Here is a 20613-nt window from a genome sequence, read left to right on the forward strand (position 1 = left end):
TTTTTTTTTTTTTTTTTTTTTTTTAATGTGTGATGGTCAATACTTTAAAAAATGGTTTTTGAAACTAAGGTTTTTCCTTCCTTTCCTGAAATGATCCCCTCCCTGTCTTTTGTGGAAAGTTGTTTTTTATATCTGTTATGTTGGGAATTATTTATATTTAAAACCTAATTTTTTTGTTAAGTTGCTAAGCTCAAGGATCTGGGCCTTTTGGGAAAAAGAAATCCCAACAAAAACCACTGCAGAGATCTGCAGGGAAGTGGCTGCTGTGTGCATCTCCCTTCCTTGCAACAGGGGGTCAGGCATCTGAAACGACAGCTTGGTGTAGGAGGCAATCCTGTTTTGGAGCAAGCAGAAGCCACTGTGGGAATATGACGAGGACGGGTCTGCACAGAGATGTTGCCTGGAAGCCTAACTGTTACTTTGACAGAATCATGTATTGATTCCTGAAGGTGCTCCACACAGTGTTCCTAATGACAATGCTGCAGAAGGAGCATGCTGAAATCTGGAAAGAAGTAACTTGGCACTGACTTCTTGGGTCATAAAAGTGTGGCACCCATCTGTTGTAGCCTTGGCAACTGGCTGTGGCTTGGGCAGGTGAATGGTGAGTTAATCACACAAAGCCGATTCTTATAAAGAAGAGGTTTCTTGGTTACCGAGTGCAGTGTTAGCTTTGGGAAGAATAATTTCTTAGGCACCCTTACTTTCACCATTTTTAATTTTGATATTTCTAATTTCAGTGACTGACTTCAGGTATAGTGGATAATTTAGGTTATTCTTATATCTCCTACTAGCTACACTGGGAAACTTCAGTTGTGTGCCAGTGATCTGAGTATCTTCAACTAGAGTTTCCTACAGTAGAGTATAAACAATAAATAATATGTATTCTTTTTCTACAGGAGTAACTATGTGTCTATGGAAGTTTCTCAAGTCAATGCAATTGATTCTTCCTTAAAATAAAACCTGAAGAAATGAAGCAAACAAAAACCCTGGGCCTGGAATTGCTTTCTAACCACTGCCTCACCTTTTGGGAGAGCAGCTATGTTGTGTAAGAAGTTGGCAGCTCTTAACTCTTTCCCAGATAGACTGCTTTGATTTCCTCAGTGATCTTGGCAGAGTCTTGTGTTTCCCTCCATGTGAAGAGAATTATATTTTTTGCAGCTTAATGTTTGTGAAAGTTATTTTTGTTAGGTGGGATTGCTCTTTAGAGGTGTGTTGCTTTTATTAGCATTCAGAATGATACAGTGACTGTATCTGAAGAATTTACACAGAGGGACATTTTTCAGGGTGAGAGCTATCAGCTTGTGTACTTAGAGTCTCGACTTACCTGTGTGGGTGCTTGCTTTTAACTCTGACTGTGCTGAACAACTTCGAATACTTCTATGTTGAGTTTTAACCCAGTACTGTACTGTCCTGGAGCACTTCAGTCTTCTGAATTCCAGTTGGCTGGACTGATAGCACCATTTGGTTTCATTTCAGACTATTAGCCTGCTCTGTTTAAGGATTCTCATAGTCATCTTTATGGGAAGTAATACTGGGGAGTAGAACAGCATTTTCAAAATTGTCTGTACCTTGAGCTCTGAGGTTTGTCATCCTGCCCCAGAGTCTGGCAGAAGTGCTTGTTTCTCTGGCCCATTGCACCTGTAACGGCTGAGTATGGGATTGAAGCTTCCTTGGCCATCTTTCTCATAATTTGGTAGTTAATTTGTCTTGAGACCTGCTGTGTGGTGGTACATCAAAGAGACACAAGGTTGTGGAATGGTTGCTTTCTGAATTCTTACATTGGATTTGTTGCCTCCAAATTCAAATGAACTGAGACAGGTTTATTTTAATGAGTGGGAATTTGGCTGGAAAATAATTGACTTTCTGGTATTGTAAGAGCTAAAAAAAGTAATGCCTGGCCTGCACACAGTTTCTTTTCAGAACAGAAATGTTGTGACTACTCAGTTTTATAAATAGAAATGCTTAAGTTAAATCTTGTCAGTGCAGACTTTGAACACATACAGCTTAATTTTACCTGCTGTCCTTCTGATGCTGTGATTGTCACAAGGAAAATGCATTTAAATGCTGCAACTATTGATTTGATTTCCAAAAAGTATCTTGAGCTTTTATTTTAATTTCTGTGTTGGTGTGTTTGGCTATTAGAAACTGACATAATCATGCTCATCTGTTTTTAGCAGGATGTTATAATTTGAAGCCCCATGTTATTGTTTGAAGGCTTGAAATGTTTGTTTTTCTGGAATTTCATTCTCGCCTTACAGTGTTTCTGAGTATCAGGCTTTAAAAAGGTGTAACACGAGAAGGTAGACACAGAGGTACAGAACTAAAACTTGGGGACTTCTCTGATAAATTTACTAGTTGGCCTTTGGCAATGAGTCGCTGCCTCAGTTTCCCTGTGTCTAACAAGACACTAATGATGCCTACTTCAAAGATACTTTGTGAGGATTAATTACTGCTTGCAAAGGCCTTTGAAGATGAAAAAGCCAGAGTTGAACTATGGAAAGTTTCCATGCCCCAGGTAAATGATCTGTGTGCTGTCTTGAGTTCGGCTTTTTCAGAATCTCTTGAGCGCTTCCAGATATTTTTAAGGGCTTATTCCAGTTGAACCATGGTGGTGAATGCTCTTGGGAGACACCAAGTAGTATAGCTATACTTGCAGAAGTTAGTTACTTGCACATGGAAAGAAAGGAAGATGATATCCCACAGCCTCAGCATTATATGCCAGTTAGAAGAATATAGGTAGCAGGCTGAAACTGGTGCCACTGCAGCATTTTCTATTTATTTTTCCCCAGGGCAGATCTCTGTTCTTTCCAGTGTTTGATAAAACAGCCCACTGATGAGCCCTGTATGAAATGATTTACGGTAATTGCAGCACTGTGTTCTTGAGCCTACAGGTAGCCTGAGACACTGGAGGAGCAGTGCTCTCTGTGCTTTCCATGGGAGTTGAATGCTTGTGATGTTTTAAAATAAAAGCTTAAATTTTTGTGAAACATCACTTTGGTATGTGATATGCAAGTAGTTATGCAGGGGGAAAAAAAAAAGATTTTCAGATGCTAATATCTTTTCAAGTGTGGTGTCTCCTGTTTTCTTTCATTTTGCTGATGACATAGTAATTGCATACTTCGTAAGTGCTGCATTAGTTTAAGATGCTGTAATGAATTGTTAATGAATTATGGGATAACTCTGTGTGGTTTTGTCCACTCAAGGAGTTTGAGGAAGACTTTGGAACACTGTCAGTGTTTCATTCGTTTAGGCTGTGGTGCTGCTGTAAAATGGTTGGGTTGGCAGCTTTGATAGAGGCAGCATTTAGGCTTCGATCTGCAGCCATCTATGTGCTTGTGAAAGCATGCTAGATTCAGGGCAAGGCTTTTTGCTTGTCAGTTTGAGCTATGTTAGATACAACTGTAGGTAAGAGCTTGAGGTTAGTTCTGTGGTAAGAACAATTTGTGAAATCTTAGATTTTTATGCATGAGGAGCCTGAACTTTTCTAGTTTAGTTCAGGTTTCCCTGGATAATGAAGTCATCTTCATAGAAATAGATAGAAATACTTCAGTGCACAAATAGTTGGGTGTGAGGAGGTCTAATCCGGGCCAGCCAAAGTGCTTCTCTTAGGAGTGCAAAGGTTTAAGTGTCTCCTTTTCTGCAGTTAACAAGTGTATCAAGAGTTTAGACTGCATATTTAGCTGCTTTGGTTGTGAAAGATCTGCCAGTGCTGCATTTGAAGCTGAAGTGGGCTGTTGAGGCGGCTTGGTAAGTGTGGTGTAAGCAGGACGCCTGAAAATTTTCCTTCTGGAAATATTGTCTTGCTAACCTAAGAACAGCCTGCAGAATCCACATCATTAAAAGCCCTCCCTGTCAGCAGATGACTAGATAAAATTACAGCTTTGGAGGAAATTTCGTGTTCTTGCTTACAAGCAAGTTATGACGTCTTTGTGAGGCCAAGCAGCGTGTGGGCTTCTGACAGTGGGAAGCGCTTCTTGTGGCTCAGAGGTGTGGGTTCCTAGCCAGGCTTTCAGACTCATCCCAGCTCCATGAGTCAATTGCTTTAAACGCATTCCCTGATTTAGTGCTAGGTTGAACTGCATCTGGCACTGCTGTAGCTGTACTTACCTATAAAAATAGAAGGGCGTAATTTGCTCAAAATGTTGAATGTGGGAGTGAAGGGAGCAAAACGTCCTTGGAATTGCAAGAATTTTTTGAGAAGGCAGTTCTTCTTGGAAGACTAGGAATTGGTTGTGACAAATAGTGGGGATGATGTAACGTGTTCCCTGTTTCATGACCTTTTTATCCAAAGAAGATGGGATCTTCAGTGTGGCATTTCTGAGGGTTCGTTTGTCCCCTTTCACTTCTGCATTCATGTGATGTTTCAAAGCTGAAGGAGGGTTCAGAGGCGTAACAGGGAAAGGCAGGTGCTGCCTACTAGCTCAGAGCATTTTAAAATCTCAGGAGAAATGGCTCACAGATATAGCTCATTCTCTTAGGGAATGTAGGTGAAAATAAAATGTCATACTTGATTGAGACATCTATTACTGTGTGTATTGCTGGCCACCAGACAGAACTCTTTACATTTATTTTTTTTCACCGAATGATCAAGGAGTTGAGGAAATAGACCTGGAACAAAAAGACTTTCTGTATCTGTCACAGATGCCTTCAGCTCAGTGCTGGGAATCACAGGATAGCAGGAATAAGATGCTGCTGTGGTCAGTGTTTAAATGGGAAGAAGCAGGATTACTTGGGTAACCATTTGAAAGGGTAGTTAACAGATGGTGCTAAGGCATAAATAGAGACAGGATTTTTTTGTTAAATAATAGGAGAGCTTCTGAACTACTAAGGTAGATGCAGTAATGTTTGCAGCAGCATTTACAGCTATACTTCTCAAGAGCAAATGTGCCCTTTAAGGGTTTTGGCTTAGAGAAGCTGTATTAGGTTGTTGAGTTGCTGAACTTTTGTTTGTATCAAGGAGTATATGACTTGTGCACGCAGTTAACTGGCTTCCCATATGGTGAACTGCATAAATGCATGGAATTCTGATAACTTATTGCCAAAATTGCAGATATTTCCATAGCGCACAACGACTAGCAGTCTGCGTTTATCCTGATTACTTTTCCTTTTGGATGCCTGCCTGCCTTTCGTGTCAGACCATTTCCTGCTGTCTTAGAATGGCTGTGCTGAATTTGAGAAGTAGTAAGCAGAAAGGTAGTGGGGGCAATAGAATAGCTGATGAGACCAAATCATTGCACATCCTCTTGTTAGAGCTTTTGCCAGCTTATGGAAAGAACCCCCCTGTTTCTGGGAAGGGGATAGCAGGGGTGGTAAAGTGATAGCTAATACTCCCATGTGTTATACATTCTCTGTGTCCTTGACTACAGACGATCTCTGTTGGGTATTCAGCAGATCTGCAGTGACTTGGTGTGTTATCTGGGGTAGATACAGTGTGAATTCCTCCCCAGAGTTTTCTCAAAATAAACTCTTTTATTTAGGGAGTTTCTTCACCATGTTTTCTTTGTGCCTTGTTCTCAAACACTCATCCCTTCTGTTGGCTTACCCTTTTTGCTAAAATGCAAACAGTTTCTTGGTTTAGTAATTTCATAACCTTTTTCCAGCTAACCACTTCGTATATTTCTATACCATCTTCTCCTCCCAAACAAAAGGTTTTCTGCTGAAGCAGAAGTGTGCAGCCCTTTGCGGTCTGAATCATCTTAGCAGGTGCTCCCTCTGTCTGGGTAGAGCTTTCGTCATCATGATCTGGGAGCTCCACGCACCCCATGGTAGTCTCGATAATGAGCTTGTAGATCTTGCCTTGGGCAGCTGCACCAGACCAGTTACAGCAGTTAAGTTTTTTCAGTCTTCATCATATGAAAATGACAGTATTGCTAAACAGAAGTTGATGTACATTAGGTTTTGAAACATGGTGAAAGAAGGACTTTAAGAATTGGGGATTCCATGTAAGCAGAAGGGGAGTGGGAAGGAATCTCTTCCTTTCTCGTTTATGATGAATGAGTGATCTGAGCTTTGGAGTGGTGGTAAGTCTGTGGAAACCTTTGGTTTGCGTTCGATTGAAGTCTTAGGAGCTGGTTTCCCTCATCGTCTAGTTATGATGGAGCGAGAACAGAATCTTGTGAGCGAGTTAGGAAGTGTTGTGCTTGTGTTTAGCATGTGCTGTTTTTCTCCTGCTTACACTGACACGTGTGGAAAGATAATGATACTAGTCTCTCTTGCTCTTTAGTTGTGGTGAATGTTATCTTGAGTCAGCCCTGTCTGTGCAGCCATACACCAAAGCCTGATGTTTCCAGTTGTATTTTTACCCCATGTGTTGGCATAGTGACTATAAAGTGGATATATTAATGAAGAGAAAAACTTGGGTCTCTTAACTAGTCAGTTAAAAGTAGTCAGTATTTGTTGGGGTTTTTTTCAGTTGCTTTTTCTTCAGAGTTGGTTTGAACCTGGCCTGGCAACAAATGCAGGTGGCTGCAGGGGTGGGAGGTGAAGGGAACTCCCTGAGCCACAAAAGCTTCTCACTCCCACTGGGATGCAATTATTTTGTTTAAGATTTAAATCTCATATCTTTGCTTAAGGTGAAATGCAGATGACTGGGTGCATGTAGGAAGTGTCCTGTAACACAATATGTGGGAGCCATAGGTTTCCTACTTCTGACTTAGTTGCATTTAGTAGCTGACTGCATTAGTATTGTTCAGTTGTCTGTGTGAATGTACTTGGGCTGTTCAAGTGTATCATTCCACAATCCCTGTTAGTCCAGTCAGGTGCTTCTTTATGAATGTTAGAAAACAGGATTGCTCTGGAGACGTACGGGAGGGGGAGGATGCTGCTGCTCCTTTGTAGCAAGGGAGAGTCAGAGTAGGACTGAGACCATGTAAATCTCTAACCAGCTGGTCTTGTGGGGTCTGTTCAATACCCAAAGACGCACCTGCAAAGATGATGTTACTTGGCCAGAGGAATTTGGGAAACTCATTATTTTTCTCCAGTTTCAGTGTGTTTTCTTCCATTGCTCTTGTTGAGGTCTAAATTGAGACTTAATGAACTGTTAGGCAGTTTTGTTATATGCTTGGCAAATGACATGTTCTTTGTCACCTCTCAATCACTGTGGCAGGAATGATTTTTGTTGTGTTCTTTGGTGCATATTGTGACTTTGCTAGAGTTGTCCGTGTTCAGGATTGTAGAAATGAGTGATCTTTGTTATTTTACTGTTGATGGCTGTAGGGTGGCATGGTAGAGAACATGAGATGCAGAATCAGGTTTCTTAAAGTGCTTCAGTGTGACAGTGTATCTACACTAATATTGCCCCTAAGATAAGCTACAACTCTTGGGAGTTTGAACATGCAGTTAAAATATTTAGTGAGCTGGGGAGAACCCTTATGCCCCACTAACAAAAATTTCTGTGCCGTCCTCTAGAGATGGTGAAAAATTGATGAAGTCTTTTATACAAAAAAATGAGAACCAGATAATGTTTGTAATGAAAACTCTGTTGTCTGGGTTTCACATCTTTCCACTTTCTTTCACTGGAATTCAGAGCTCAGTTTTCTGACCAAAATATCTTTTCAGCCCATGCACTAAATACTGGGTTAGGTGATGCTTTTATATTTAATTTTACATGTCATGTTTCTGATATATTAGGGATTAATGTGCCATCCAGGCTCACTGCCATAATTTAAAATTTAAATGTCTAAACTTCTAAGTCACTCCATATTTTTCAAACAAAATTACAGGTAAAAGAATTATTTATATTGAAAGTTTTGAAAGTTGTCAGTCTTACTTCTTGCCTGAGTGGTGGACTGAAAGGTCTGTATGCTGTGAAACCAGGGGAAAAATGACATAGAAAGTGTGGAAAATGTGGAATTGTATCAGTCTTCAGCTAAAGTCTTAGTGCATTTCTGAGCAGCTGTATTTTAAAAACTAAATTCCTAAACAGTACCAGGTACTCGAAAGGTTATTGGCATCTAAGATAATCTGAATTGGCTGGGCCCATAGAAAGTACACTTTCCTGATTAACAGCAGCCTGGTTTTGAGGAATTAACACTAACTACTTATCACATCATACCTGATTTGAAAAGACAGGGATCTGAACAGGCTGTGTCCCTACCTTCTTAATACACTTGTGCAGGTGTGATGACATTGCATGTTTCTAAGGTGGGTGTTAGAAAAAGAACATGGGCTTTTCTGTAAATAACTTTAATTATTGTGACAAGCTTTATGACTGTTCAGAGTAAAGAATGTTTCTATTTGTCTGTGCTACTGTCCTTGATATGTGGCTGTCCAAATTCTGCGGGAGGAAGCATTTTTCAGTTTCATCTTGCTCATGATTTGGTTTGAGAGAGAGAAAGGAGTCTGAATATTCCCAGTTGTACAGCTGACTTAACAGTAGGGTGAGCAGATGAGAATCATTTAATTGCTTAAAACAGCAAGTCAAAGCACCTGTTACCTTTGCATCCCAGTTTCTGTTAAATACCCTTTTTCAACATGAAAATATTGAGAGTGGGGAAAATATTTAATGTTAATCCTGTGTATGTGTGTCTTGTCTGCTTCTTTCTTTTTCCTTTCCCTTTCCACAAGTTCTCTAAGTATCTCCTTTCCCTTTCGCAGTGGTAGTCGCTCTTCCAAAACCTTCAAACCAAAGAAGAATATTCCAGAGGGGTCTCACCAGTACGAGCTGCTAAAACATGCTGAAGCCACACTTGGAAGTGGTAATCTCCGGATGGCCGTTATGCTTCCAGAGGGTGAAGACTTAAATGAATGGGTTGCAGTCAACAGTAAGATGACTAAACTTTTTTTTTGTATGGGGTGTGTTTGAATGTGGGCTGACAGTCATGGGAGGACAACTGTGTGCCCCTTTCTCTTGAGGGGTTGGCTATTGCATCCTATGTGCACTACTCTGCTGCATGTAGGAGAGGTGAGTGTTGTATGGTTTAGAGCTGACAGATGCAGAGCATCTCACTGAGACAAAAACTCTTTAATTTCCTTGTGCCAAAAATATGTTCCTGTTAACAAAATAATTCTTGTTCTTAGCGATTAAAGTCTGAGCACTTGATCACAAACAAGTGCTGAAGTAGAAACGTCCCTGCTGTTTTTCAGAAAGTAGCCTGTCAGTGTCATCTTAATACGTTTAATCTAGTTCTTTTTCAGCTAATGTTGTTACCCAGTGGTGTATAGTCAAGCCTCTATATGCTAAGCATAAAACCTTAATCTAGTTAAGTGTGAGGGCCAGGACTAAAAGATGCTAAAGTCTACAGTCACATGTATGGCCTGGCTTTACTTTTTTCCTGTAACAAACCCGGAGATCAATCCTTGCAGTTTTCCTAAAGTTAGTTTCTTCCTTTTGTTTCTACCAAGTTGTGAGCCCTTACTCTGGTAAGTCTCTGATGTCACTGTTTTTACTTCCCCCAAAGCTGTTTGTTCTGACTCGCTGCTTTCATGCTAGGTCAGGCCAAACAGTGATGCCCAAGTCAGTGTTCTGATTGCTTGACCATGTTTCCTCCTTCTTCTTCTCCCTGCTGCATGCCGCCTTCTCTTAAAGAATGGATTAACCCAAGTCCTGTCATGCTCCATAGCCCGTGCAGAGCTTTGGCTGGCACAAACTGTGCCATGTCTGGGTATTTCCTCCTCATTTGTGTCTTTGGCTTGGTGTGCTTCTGTGATTGCACGGTATTGATTGTGCACTGCAGTGCAGTATAAATTATGCTCAAGATAAATGTCTTCTAACTGTTTATGTGGTTCTGTCTATTTCTTCTTGCCCTTTGACATGTTTGAGAAATGAAACTCTCATACTGACTTCAACCTTCCGGTTCTTAATTACCCACAGAGTGCTCTGGTATATGGCTTTCCTCTGCTTCCAGGCAATGTTGAAATTGCTGACACCGTTCTATTTCAAAGTTTATTAACACTGTGTTGCAAAACTGTCTAGAAAAAAAAGAGCCAGCCCATTTTTATGAGTAAGCATTACTAAAGATGCTTCATATATTGCTGGCATCCTTCCCTTTTAGTGGTTCCTCCACTCCATGTCTCTTCTTTAATGTGTGGCAGTGGTGTTTTTCCCTTCCCAAATGACTTAACTGGGTGTCAAAAGGCAGCAAAGCACTTGACAGAAGAGTGGGAGCTACCTTTTGGCAACAGCTGCATTCTGTAACGCAATGCCTCTCTTTCATGCCTCCTGCAGCAAAGTGGGATTTTAATGTTTGGGGTTTTTTTGAATTTTTTTGTCTAGAAGGGATTAACTGATTACATGCTTCCTTCATTTACAGCATCCCTCTACCACACCTAGTAGCAGTTAATTGTAGATGTGAGCTCCTTCTGTCGATTGAGACATGTAATAAGGAAATAAAATGTGTGACTTACTGTTCATTGGTGTTGCCCTTCACAGTAGTAGGAGCACAGGAACAAATGTGCTCTGCTCTTCTACTTCTTGCTTAACTCAGCCTTGCTGATGTCTTATGCTAATGAGCTGATGTTCATGTAGGTTTTTTCAAATATCTTTTCAAAATAAAGAGAAGTGTATCATCAGTTTGTTCTGAGTTTCATTTGAAATCTCCTTGATTTGAAAATACTTAAGAATTTCAGAAGCCCCTATCTTTGTAATAGAAGACCAGACAGTGTGCACTTCCTTAAGTAGAAAAAGCACTTGGAAAAAATCATCTGAGGTCTCGAAGTTTAAGAACAATGAATAAAAAGAGGAAATGAAAATATGCAGAGACACTGTAGAGCTTTACACATGTTGGAAAGGAGGATCTTGCATTTTTCTTGTTTGTCATACACTGCTGGCTTTGGATGGGTGGTGTGTCTCATGGCCTTGCAAGTGGGATTCACAATAATCAGTGATCTTGTTGAAGTCTGTGTGGGTTTTTTGAACATGCTTGCCTTGAAGCAAACACTGGGCTGTGGTTTCTGCTGGGAGCAGGGAATGGAAACTTAATTAACAGGTTTCGTGTACACTTAAGAAACAAGGGCTGTATATAACCGCTTCTTGCTGCCTTTGGTGTCAACAGCCTCCTCCCCCTGCCAAAACAAGCTTTAGGAGTCCTCCTTGTCCTCTCTAATTTTTTTATCAAACTTTCCCAATGTTATTTTTTTGCTTTTTTGCTTTTGCTATGCGAGGGGGCGGGGAAAACTCTTGTTGCTGGAGATGAACTGTGCTAGGTGCATGCCATACAGGTTTTTATTTGCTTCCCTTTTTTGATACTTGGGAAGTTGCATAACACAGTGGTAACTCCTATCCTGTATCTGCTGAACAGTAGCTCTAACTTGCTGCTGTCATATTCAGGTAATCTCTGATATTCTCTGGAAAAATCGTTGACGGTAGCTGCAGTATTTAACCCTCCCTTTCTTTCAGATATCAGTTGCTTTCACAGTATGTGGTATCTGCTAGTGCTTACATTTAGGAGGTCAATCCCTGTTTTATTACAGCAAGACTATATCTCTGTAAAAGAGTTAAGCAAGGGACAGAAATTTGGGTAGGTTACCAAGTAATATGCTGGCTTCTATTTGGCACAACACTGGATTCCGAGGAGTGTATTGTTGGTGTTAGTTCCAGTGTTCTGCAGATGGGTTGTATGAGACCATTCAGTGTTGCAACTGGTAACTCTTTTCTGAACTAATTTTTTAAAGTTAAGATTAACATGTCTGTGTAACTACTGCAGAGACTGGTCACAGGAACACCTTTCCCTGTTGGTTCAGAATTAAGAGCTTGCTTTGTCACCTGAACACTAAATTGAATAACACGTGGCTATTTGGTGACATGATTAGACTGGCATTACTGCTCTTAAGGGGTTTTATTTGAGTATTCCTGAAATCTGTTTCAATAAAGACGCGGTTTGTCACTGGCACTTTGAATTGCAGGTGTAACGCATGTAGCACCAAAGTAAAATAAGTTTTAAGCGATACTGAGCCTAGACAGACAGTGCACTGTTTCTCATCCTGAGGACTAGTTCTGCAGTCATAATTCATAAATTAAGTTTCTAGCTGTAAAGGCTCCCATTGTCAGAGATGTCAGGTCCGCTGCTCTTAGCAGTATAAGTGATGTGGTCTGAAGCGGGCATAGGGGCATTAAATCTACTTACGTGTTATATATGGTTCCTTTCAGGGTAAGGATCCGTTGGTTAGTTAAATTTCCAAAGCACTGTGGTTAAATAAAGGGAGTTGAACTCCAAATAGAAGGAGTTGAACACTACCACACTTGATTTGGATTTTTATGATTGCTGAATTTCATCTATGCATAAAAATGAATGAATAAGGACACCAAAGCTAGTCCCGCAATTCTTAAGTTCCTGTATACTTGTATTGCTTGTGTTCATCCAGAAGCAGAATTTATATCAACTGTTGCAGGATAAGGGAAACAGGAATGTGTAGTAAAACTGTTATTCTGGAACAATATAATGAATAAAAATTTATTTAGTCATAAGAATTTAACCCAGTCTACTTAGAATTTTATTTCCTAGTGCTTAATATTGGTCACCTTTTAATTTTTACTCATGACATCCCTTGTCTAAAGGACATTTTTAAAAGATAAGCTTATATATTGATATCTTGGTAATGTGCCATGTTTCCAGCAGATGCAAGGGGGGGGCGCATTCATTGTGGGGAGATAAAGTGGATTTTATGAACTGATTATGATGACCACAGTTCCTAAGAACAGTACTTGCTGTTAGGTTATTGTACAAGAGCCTTGCTGTCAAAGTGTTCTAAGTAATCAAGCACCTATTTAAAGTAATAATAACTCTGGGAATACTTAGATATGCTAACCTTTAGTCTTTTATTTCAATAATTCAACTGTGGACCATTAAACAAAAGTTTTGGCTAAGAGAACATGTAATAAAACAAGCAATAACCCCTCAGAACAAAATTGCGAGGACAGTTTATTATGAGGAAACATTGTGTACTAAATATTGATTTGTGGTAATTAATTGATAATCTAAGGAGCACAAGCTGCTTTGCATGGTAACTACTCCTGTGTCATTTCTGTACCCAGCTCCCATACAGGTAGTATTTGACCATAACATAACTAAAAGAGAGTAGATTTCAATGAGATGCAAGGAAGAAATTCTTTCCCATGAGGGTGGTGAGACACTGGCACAGGTTGCCCAGAGCAGCTGTGGCTGCCCCTTCCCTGGCAGTGTTCCAGGCCAGGTTGGACAGGGCTTTGAGCAACCTGGGCTGGTGGAAGGTGTCCCTGCCCATGGCAGAGGGATTGGAACTAGGTGATCTTAAATGGTCCCTTCCAACCCAAACCATTCTATGATGCTATGAAGTGTTCTTTGAAAAGATAGTCTTCTGGAAAGCCAAGCCTGAAGGAAGTCTGTGTCACCTAATGAGTAACAGCTCTCTGTAGTTGGAAAGTTTACGCTGCAAATCTTTGTTTTATTCCAGACTTGCCAGTAGAATTTGGGATTCTAATGCATCAAACTTTCAGAAAAGGAAATAACTTGGCTTTCTCATTCTCTTTTCTTCTTTCAAATGAAGATTTTGCTGCATTGAACAATTAAACAGTTATTGCCAGAGCCTGTTCTTGAAAGTTGGTGATTGCATTGTTCATGTCCTTTATCATACATCTTAGAAAGCAATAACAATGAAATTATTCACAAAAAAAATATTCCAGGACCCTCTTCAGCAGTGTGCACTTTACAGTTAAGGTTAGGACTTGTGTTTTGGTTCCACTGCAGTGTTAACTGATGGTTTGTATGCTTTACAGCTGTTGACTTCTTCAACCAGATCAACATGCTTTATGGAACTATTACGGACTTCTGCACAGAGGAGAGCTGCCCTGTGATGTCTGCTGGCCCAAAGTAAGATTATTTTTTACCCCCTGTTAAGTGTGCAATTTTTGAGATGATATTGGATTTGAAAACTTGAGACTAGCTCAGTTGAGTGCCAAAGATAAGGTAACTTCAGTGGGTGGAAAGGATGTGTTCTCTTGTTACCTATGGAGGGAAGAAAAATTTGAACCTTTGTTAAGGGAGTGGGGAAAGGAAAGGTGTGTTTTAGGGGTGTTTTTTTGCTTGTTTATTTGTTTTTTTTTTCCTCCTTTTTCTTTAACTTGGGAAGTAAACTGATGATCAAAACTATTTTTGTGAAGTGTTAATGAGAGCTTCTTAATTTAAGAGTTGAATTTTTTGTATACAAGCATTGAAGTAGGGCGTACAAGAATCTTTTTTCTAGGTGTTTAAGTAGGTATTGTAGAAATAAATGTGGCTACAGTTTTTAATAGTCTGGATAAGAGTCCCTTACCCTGTCCCTCAGTTAAGTTTCACTACTTTGACTCTTGCTTATGCTTTTGAACAGACATCCCACTTCTGTGTTTTTTCTTGCTCTCCAGCTGCTCAGTGTTTTCCAAAGAGGAAAATACCTGCATTTCTGAGTGAGTGGCAAGGGAGAGCACTGCTTCCTTTTAAACTAGTGTAAAATCTTAAATAAACAGTAAAGAAAAACATTCCTCTCTTCCACTTCCTTCTCCTTTATAGTGACATTTGTTGTTATTGTGTGAAGCCAGTAATTGCCAACCAGTGTGATGGAGAGCTGAGGGTATGCAAAAGGATGCTGCTGGGAGGGCAAGGCGGAGAGGACAGGAACTCGGCAAGGCGAAAGCAGCCAGATGGACTAAGAAAAGCTTTGGCACTACATTCTTAAACTTAAAATGAATGCCAGAACCAGTGTGGACAGGCAGACCTGCTGCTGCAAAGCAGGGAGGGGTGGAAATACAAAAGGAATAAAAGTTTACCAAAGAGATACAAAAGAACTTAGGGATAAACTTGTGCAAGAACATAGCCTATTGTCTGCTTTGAGCTTTGGCATGCAGAACAGACTCCTATTTATTAAATAAGGGCATGAAAATATTTCTTTGCTTTATTGTTTGTCTGCTGAGAAGCAGTTATTTGGGGGTGGGGGTTAATTATTAAAAGAGTAGCTGTCTGGTTGCCAGACTAAACAATTTATTTCTCTCCAGAGAGACCAATAACTATTGACAAAAATACATGTCATACTAAATACTTACAAAACAGGGTAGGAGAGAGATGCTGGAGACTAGAAGATGCATTCTACCCAGATTTTAATTAGATGAACTTGTCCCTACGATTTCTAGAGTATCCCCCAAACCCTGCAGCCCCCACTGGTGTTCAGTCAGGGATGGGTATTGTGAAAGGATCAGAAGTTTGTGTGCATATGAGGGGTTGAGGCCAGGCAGGCTCAGGAAGGGGTGATTTGTGAGGCTGGCGGTGACCAGCAGTGGATCATATGCAGTGGTTTTTAGTTTGAGTGAGTGTGGCTTGCTTTCTCTTAAAGTGGCCTGCAAATTTTTTTTCAGGGAGGTACTGCTGGAAAACCTGTCAGCATGAAAGCACTGACATTTACAGATTTTTTTTTTCTGTTTCTGATCTCTGTTTCCTGTTCTCTTCTGGCTCAAGCTATATTAGTTCAAGAGGCATTGAGTCTTAGGTGCTCATTAGTGCTTCTAGGCTGAAGGCTGCTGTCTGCTCACATCCATGGCTGAGCTACCACCAGTATTGCATCCTCATCTATTTCAGAACAGTATGAGTTAGCTGAAACAACTTACATAAGGTTGTTTGAAACAAGTTAGGCAGCCGTAGCCTGAGTAACTGGAGAAACCAAAGCAGCAAGCACTCTGTGGCTCTAAAATTTGCTTTATCATTCTCACTGGAAAAGTGTTTATGGTCGATGTATTAAAAAAGGGTTGTAAGGTGCTGGTGCATACATAGGTAGCTGTTTAGAACTCGTGGCTCACTCAGAATTTTCATAGCACAACTGATGAACTTGTAGCGGTCTATGGAAAAGTTAAACCAGATGTCTTAGGTCAGAGGGTAACTAGAGCAGAAGTGTGGTGTTTCCCATATGCACTGCCTGGTACTTGGTGTTTTTGTATTTAAAAACCCTTTACACGGGGGAAAAAAAAAAATACCCTTGGCAACAGACAGGTCACCTCACTTCATGTGGTTTTTGTGTTTTATTTTTAATATAGGCTGTGTTACCTTCTCTAAAGGGCTCCTTTGAAATAAATGCTTGCGACCTCTCCAGCCCACCGCTTCTTTTTGGTAGCTATCTTAACAGAAGAGCTTAGCTGAGGCAGGTATATTTTTGTGTGCTGTGGGATCGATTTAATTTCTTCTGGACTTGTCTTTGTTGGAAGGATTGCTGACTTTGCTTTTAGCAGGGTGTTAGTACAGTGAGTTAGTTAGGATTTATGTGAAGATCAAGAACAGATCTCCTCCTCCTCCTGCCATACAGCTCATTGTCTAAAAATTTGAAAGAAGCACTGGTTTATTTTGTTCCAAAACATGTGATTACTCATGGTAACGTTCCATTCTTTTCAGCAAAGACCAACCATTTCTTACCCAAACAGTTGGTTATCACTCCTTGATATTCTTACATCAGTTGCAACAGGCATGATAATAAGTTAAGAACCTGTATAGAGGTAATATGTTTATTAACTAGCATTGGGTGAGGGGAATTTTCTCTATTTTCCTCCCAGGTTGTAAGTCTTCAGTAAGAGCACAAAGGAGGGACATGGATACTGCATTTTTTCAAAGCAATATGTCTGAACTGGGGTTCTAAAATCCATGTGTAGGCATATTTTAGTGCACTAGGTTCACTCTTAGTGGTGTGAGATCCTTCTATTTTCCTGAGGTTTGTGGGTCCATAGTGTTCTGTCTTCCTGTGTTCAAATCAGAATAGTTGGGCACCACAAAACGGATGGCTCCTATAAATCCTACATGGCTGTAATATGGTGTAATTGAATGTTTGCATGCTGCCTTCTGCCCATTGCATCTGCAGAAGAAAAAGAATAAATGATGTAATCAGGTCCTTGAAATACCCTGTGTTTCTTAGCAGTAACAATCCTTTTGCCTTTTTGTGACATTCCCCTTTACACCTGTATCACTTGATGACTGAGGGACAAAACAGAATAAGTATTTTTCAGCAGTCTTGTAATACAGTTTTGCTGAGATTTAGAGATGATAGGTGCAAATACGTGTCTGGGAATCTCTTCAGAGGCATTACTGAGCCGCTGCATTTTATTGCTGTTGGACAAGGTAACAGCTTTAATTTTAGCCAAGATGGTTTTTATTTTGTTGTGGGGTTTTTATGGCCTAAAAAAACCCTGAACATGTAATTGTGTGGTAGAGGAGATGATCCTATGATTGTTTATACTTGGGGATATTTTCTAGTGTGAGAAGCTTAGTTGGGTTTCTGTTTATAGATAGCAAATAACTTGTGTTTATTAGTATGAGAGAATTCTACCAGTCATTAGGGATTCTTGGTTTTTCCCCTGCACTTGCTGAAGTGAGCTATGTATTTGTTGCTCTGTCCTTCACATAGTGCCCTTAAAAACCTCTACTAAACTGCAGAGATTTCTAAAAATGTATTTCTGTAGAGAAACTGTCTATCACAATAAGGTTAACTTGTTTCTATCAGCAGAGCTGTAGGTGTTTACTCACAAGCTTGAGCTAGAAATGTGATTTTTACCCTTCATTTCCTGCAGGACTTCAAATGATTCTAGTATGTGGAAATTCTTTGTGTGTGGGGTTGGTTTTTTTTTTTTGTGTTGGTTGGTTGTGGGGTTTTTTTGTTTGTTTTGGTTTTTTTTTTTTTTTAAAAGAATTTGAACTAGGATTCTTGATTTGTTTTCAGTGATGTGTTTAATCTTGTAGGAAGAGTTCATTTTCCTCTCCCTTGTGAACCCCAAGCCTTTTGACAGCCTAGGACAACTGTGAACATTGTGCTCACTGCGTGGAGCATAGGAGGTTTGCAGGAATAGTTTCGGATTCTCTATATGACTTTATTTTTGTCAGGACATATCTGCTCTTTCTTAAGAGCTGTGTTACTTGAAGGGTCATTCTATGGCATTCCTTCCTCTAAAAAATACAGAATTAACCCATAGTGTTAGGGGAAAGAGGGGCTTCTTACAGATGTTATTTGGATGAGATTTTTAGCGTGTAATACAGTTTGTTGCCTTGCTCTGTCTCCAGACTGAATCTGGCACCTCTGTTGAGTCTTAGTATTTGTCCTACATTAATACCACTTAAATCTCAGTATTAGTGTAATACTGGGTGGTGACAAATACTGATTTTTTTTTTTTTTTCAGACATCCAGACACATTGTGGTCCGTTCAGCATGTATAGAATTTCTGCATGTGTTTTGAGATACAATTTTAAAATGCTTTCAGGTCCTCAGATTTGTTGCTGTTGTAAAAATGGGATCTTTTTATACCACTATGAGGAGCACACTCATAATCACTTGTAAAATTTCTTTATTGTGAAAATGTTCTCCTGGTTACTGTTCTGACAAAACTGAATTTGTTAAATAAAATTAGAAGCCAGATTTATCAGATACCGTTAAGCTTTGCATAAAATGATGTGTATGGTCTTAAAAATAGAAGACTGTCTCTAGTGTCTGCACAATACTAATTGGAGATAGCAAGGAAAGGTTTATAAACAATGATGGTTGTAGCCCAAACATTGTGGTATGCTACTACTGTACTAAGAAGTAACAACCAAATCGAGCACTTGATCCTCCATGACAAGAAGAAATATTAACCATTAATAACATATATTCTTTTAAAAAGAACTGAGATATAACTTGTAGGTGAAGTGGCTATGTTTCCTGTAAAAGCATAACTATGCTGACATCACTCTCCTTATATGTTTTGTTTGGTTTTTTAAATTTTATGTTTTTACAAGAGGAGTGTTGCAGCTAGTCTAAATCATTGTTCATTTGTTTCTCTGGGACAATTTCAGAGCTGCAGAGCTCAGCAGTCCTGTTGGTTTCTGGTTTGGCAGCAGACTCACCCCAAGGATAGCCATTCTGCAGCAGTGCTGGCTGAGCAAGGCTGGCTGATTTAAACCTGACGTGGGGGATTGTGCTGTGTTTAGATCTAAAAGAGAGCACGGTTCTTTGCTGATGAGAGAAACTGCTCAGATGTTATAGACTGGCAAGGAATGTTAAGATACATGCATTTGTACTCAGCAAGATGTAGAAAGAAACACTGTGTTTCACTTGAAAGCTGGTATTGTCAGACTCCCAATGCTAAATGTGTTGGGATTTTCTTTTAAAGTATTATGTTCACAAAATTAGCCATCTTCTTTGTCAGAACTTGGGTCAACTGCATTCCCAAGGTGGTGAAAATACCTGTTCCATTCTAATTTCTTGAAGGCTGATTTCTGTCTGGTTGTGCATATAAATGGATGCTGTTTAATACATTTTTTCCATGGCTTTTTAAATTCCTGAAGTTAAAATGGTAACTGTAGAATGAATGACACTGGAATCCACTCAATCATTGTGATACATAAAAGATGTCAACATTACTGGCTCTGTGAATGGAAGAGGCTTAAAGAGCACATGTTCTATTGTTCCATAGTCATGTCAGTGGTTTGTGAAGGTGTGATACCACCTTATCTACAGATGGAAAAGTTAAGCTAAAAGGCCTGCAACTATCAGGTGGGTCAGGGAACTGCGATTTTTCTGATTCTTTGGTGCACTGCATGGTATCACTAGACCTTCAGCTATGAACCTTTTCTAAGGAGGAGTGTTTAATCTAGAAGTTTTCTTCTAACAGTTAGCTGAAATGCATGTTATACCATCTTCCAGTTTTGTACTAGTATTCCTTGGCATTAACCCACCTTTGAATCTATTCCGTGTCTCTTGTACAATCATTATTTGGGCTCTTCAGCAAGAGAAAATGTAGTTTCGTCTTCAGTTATGTAAAATCTGTAAGAATGCCATAAATTTTAGGGGTCCAATTGTCTGGCTGGCAGCTGCTGCAGATGTTGACTACTGCCACTCGCTTTGCAGTTCCTGTTTGCCAGTGGAGGAGAAGAGAAGCCCATTACTAGGGCTAATTGTGTGAAATTTCACATGAGAAATCAGTCAGGTTTCTTCACTTTATTTTGGAGTGGAGAGGAAAAGAAAAAAGCTATTAAAAAGACTAAGTATCTATTGGCCTTTCAGGGTTTGTAAACCTATTCATACAGCACCTTTTGATGTACAGGGATGCACATCTGATCGCAGGCTGCCATGTGCATTTTGGCAGTAGCATTGCAGCTGAGGATGAATGAGTTGTGCTATAAAGGACAAAGCTTTTGAAGGCCTTTACAGACTGCAGAAGGGAGTCCAGCTAAAGCAGGATTGCAGCGGGCACAGCTGCAGATGGCTGGGGAGCATTTGGACCTTAGTTTCAAGAAAGGGCTGTGGGAGGGTGTGGGAGTACAGGAAGCGGTGCAAGAAAAGCAACCTCCTAGGCCTTGATATGAATGATTCACTTGTGTTAAGAAATGTCTTGTTGTTGTTGTCCCAACCCAGATATGAGTACCACTGGGCAGATGGGACAAACATAAAGAAACCAATTAAGTGCTCTGCACCAAAGTACATTGATTACCTGATGACTTGGGTCCAGGATCAGCTGGATGATGAAACGCTATTTCCTTCTAAAATAGGTAAAGTAAATAAGTAAAATTGAACAATGTATCTGGATTATCGTTGTAGAGGAATAATCAAGTCTTACAGCATTAAAAGATCTCCTAAATGAGGAGTAGGGCAACTTTAAAAGGTTACATTATATATATATATATATATATATATATAAAAATATATATATATATTTACATATAT

The 20613-nt window shown here is 39.8% G+C and overlaps 1 protein-coding gene across 1 annotated transcript in view; it reads left to right on the forward strand.

The window, feature by feature from the left end:
- The first annotated feature begins 2458 nt into the window (after positions 1-2458).
- The window catches only part of MOB1B (MOB kinase activator 1B), a 21712-nt gene continuing 3557 nt past the window's right edge, over positions 2459-20613 (forward strand). The window contains exons 1-4 of the mRNA XM_026847474.1: positions 2459-2515; positions 8596-8762; positions 13691-13784; positions 20305-20438. Of these exons, the coding sequence (XP_026703275.1) occupies positions 2472-2515; positions 8596-8762; positions 13691-13784; positions 20305-20438 (439 nt within the window). The 5' untranslated portion in view covers positions 2459-2471. The remainder of the gene's footprint in view (positions 2516-8595; positions 8763-13690; positions 13785-20304; positions 20439-20613) is intronic.

This window comes from Athene cunicularia (genome assembly GCF_003259725.1).
Source record: "Athene cunicularia isolate RWA chromosome 4 unlocalized genomic scaffold, athCun1 chr4_part2, whole genome shotgun sequence".
Lineage (NCBI taxonomy): Eukaryota > Metazoa > Chordata > Aves > Strigiformes > Strigidae > Athene > Athene cunicularia.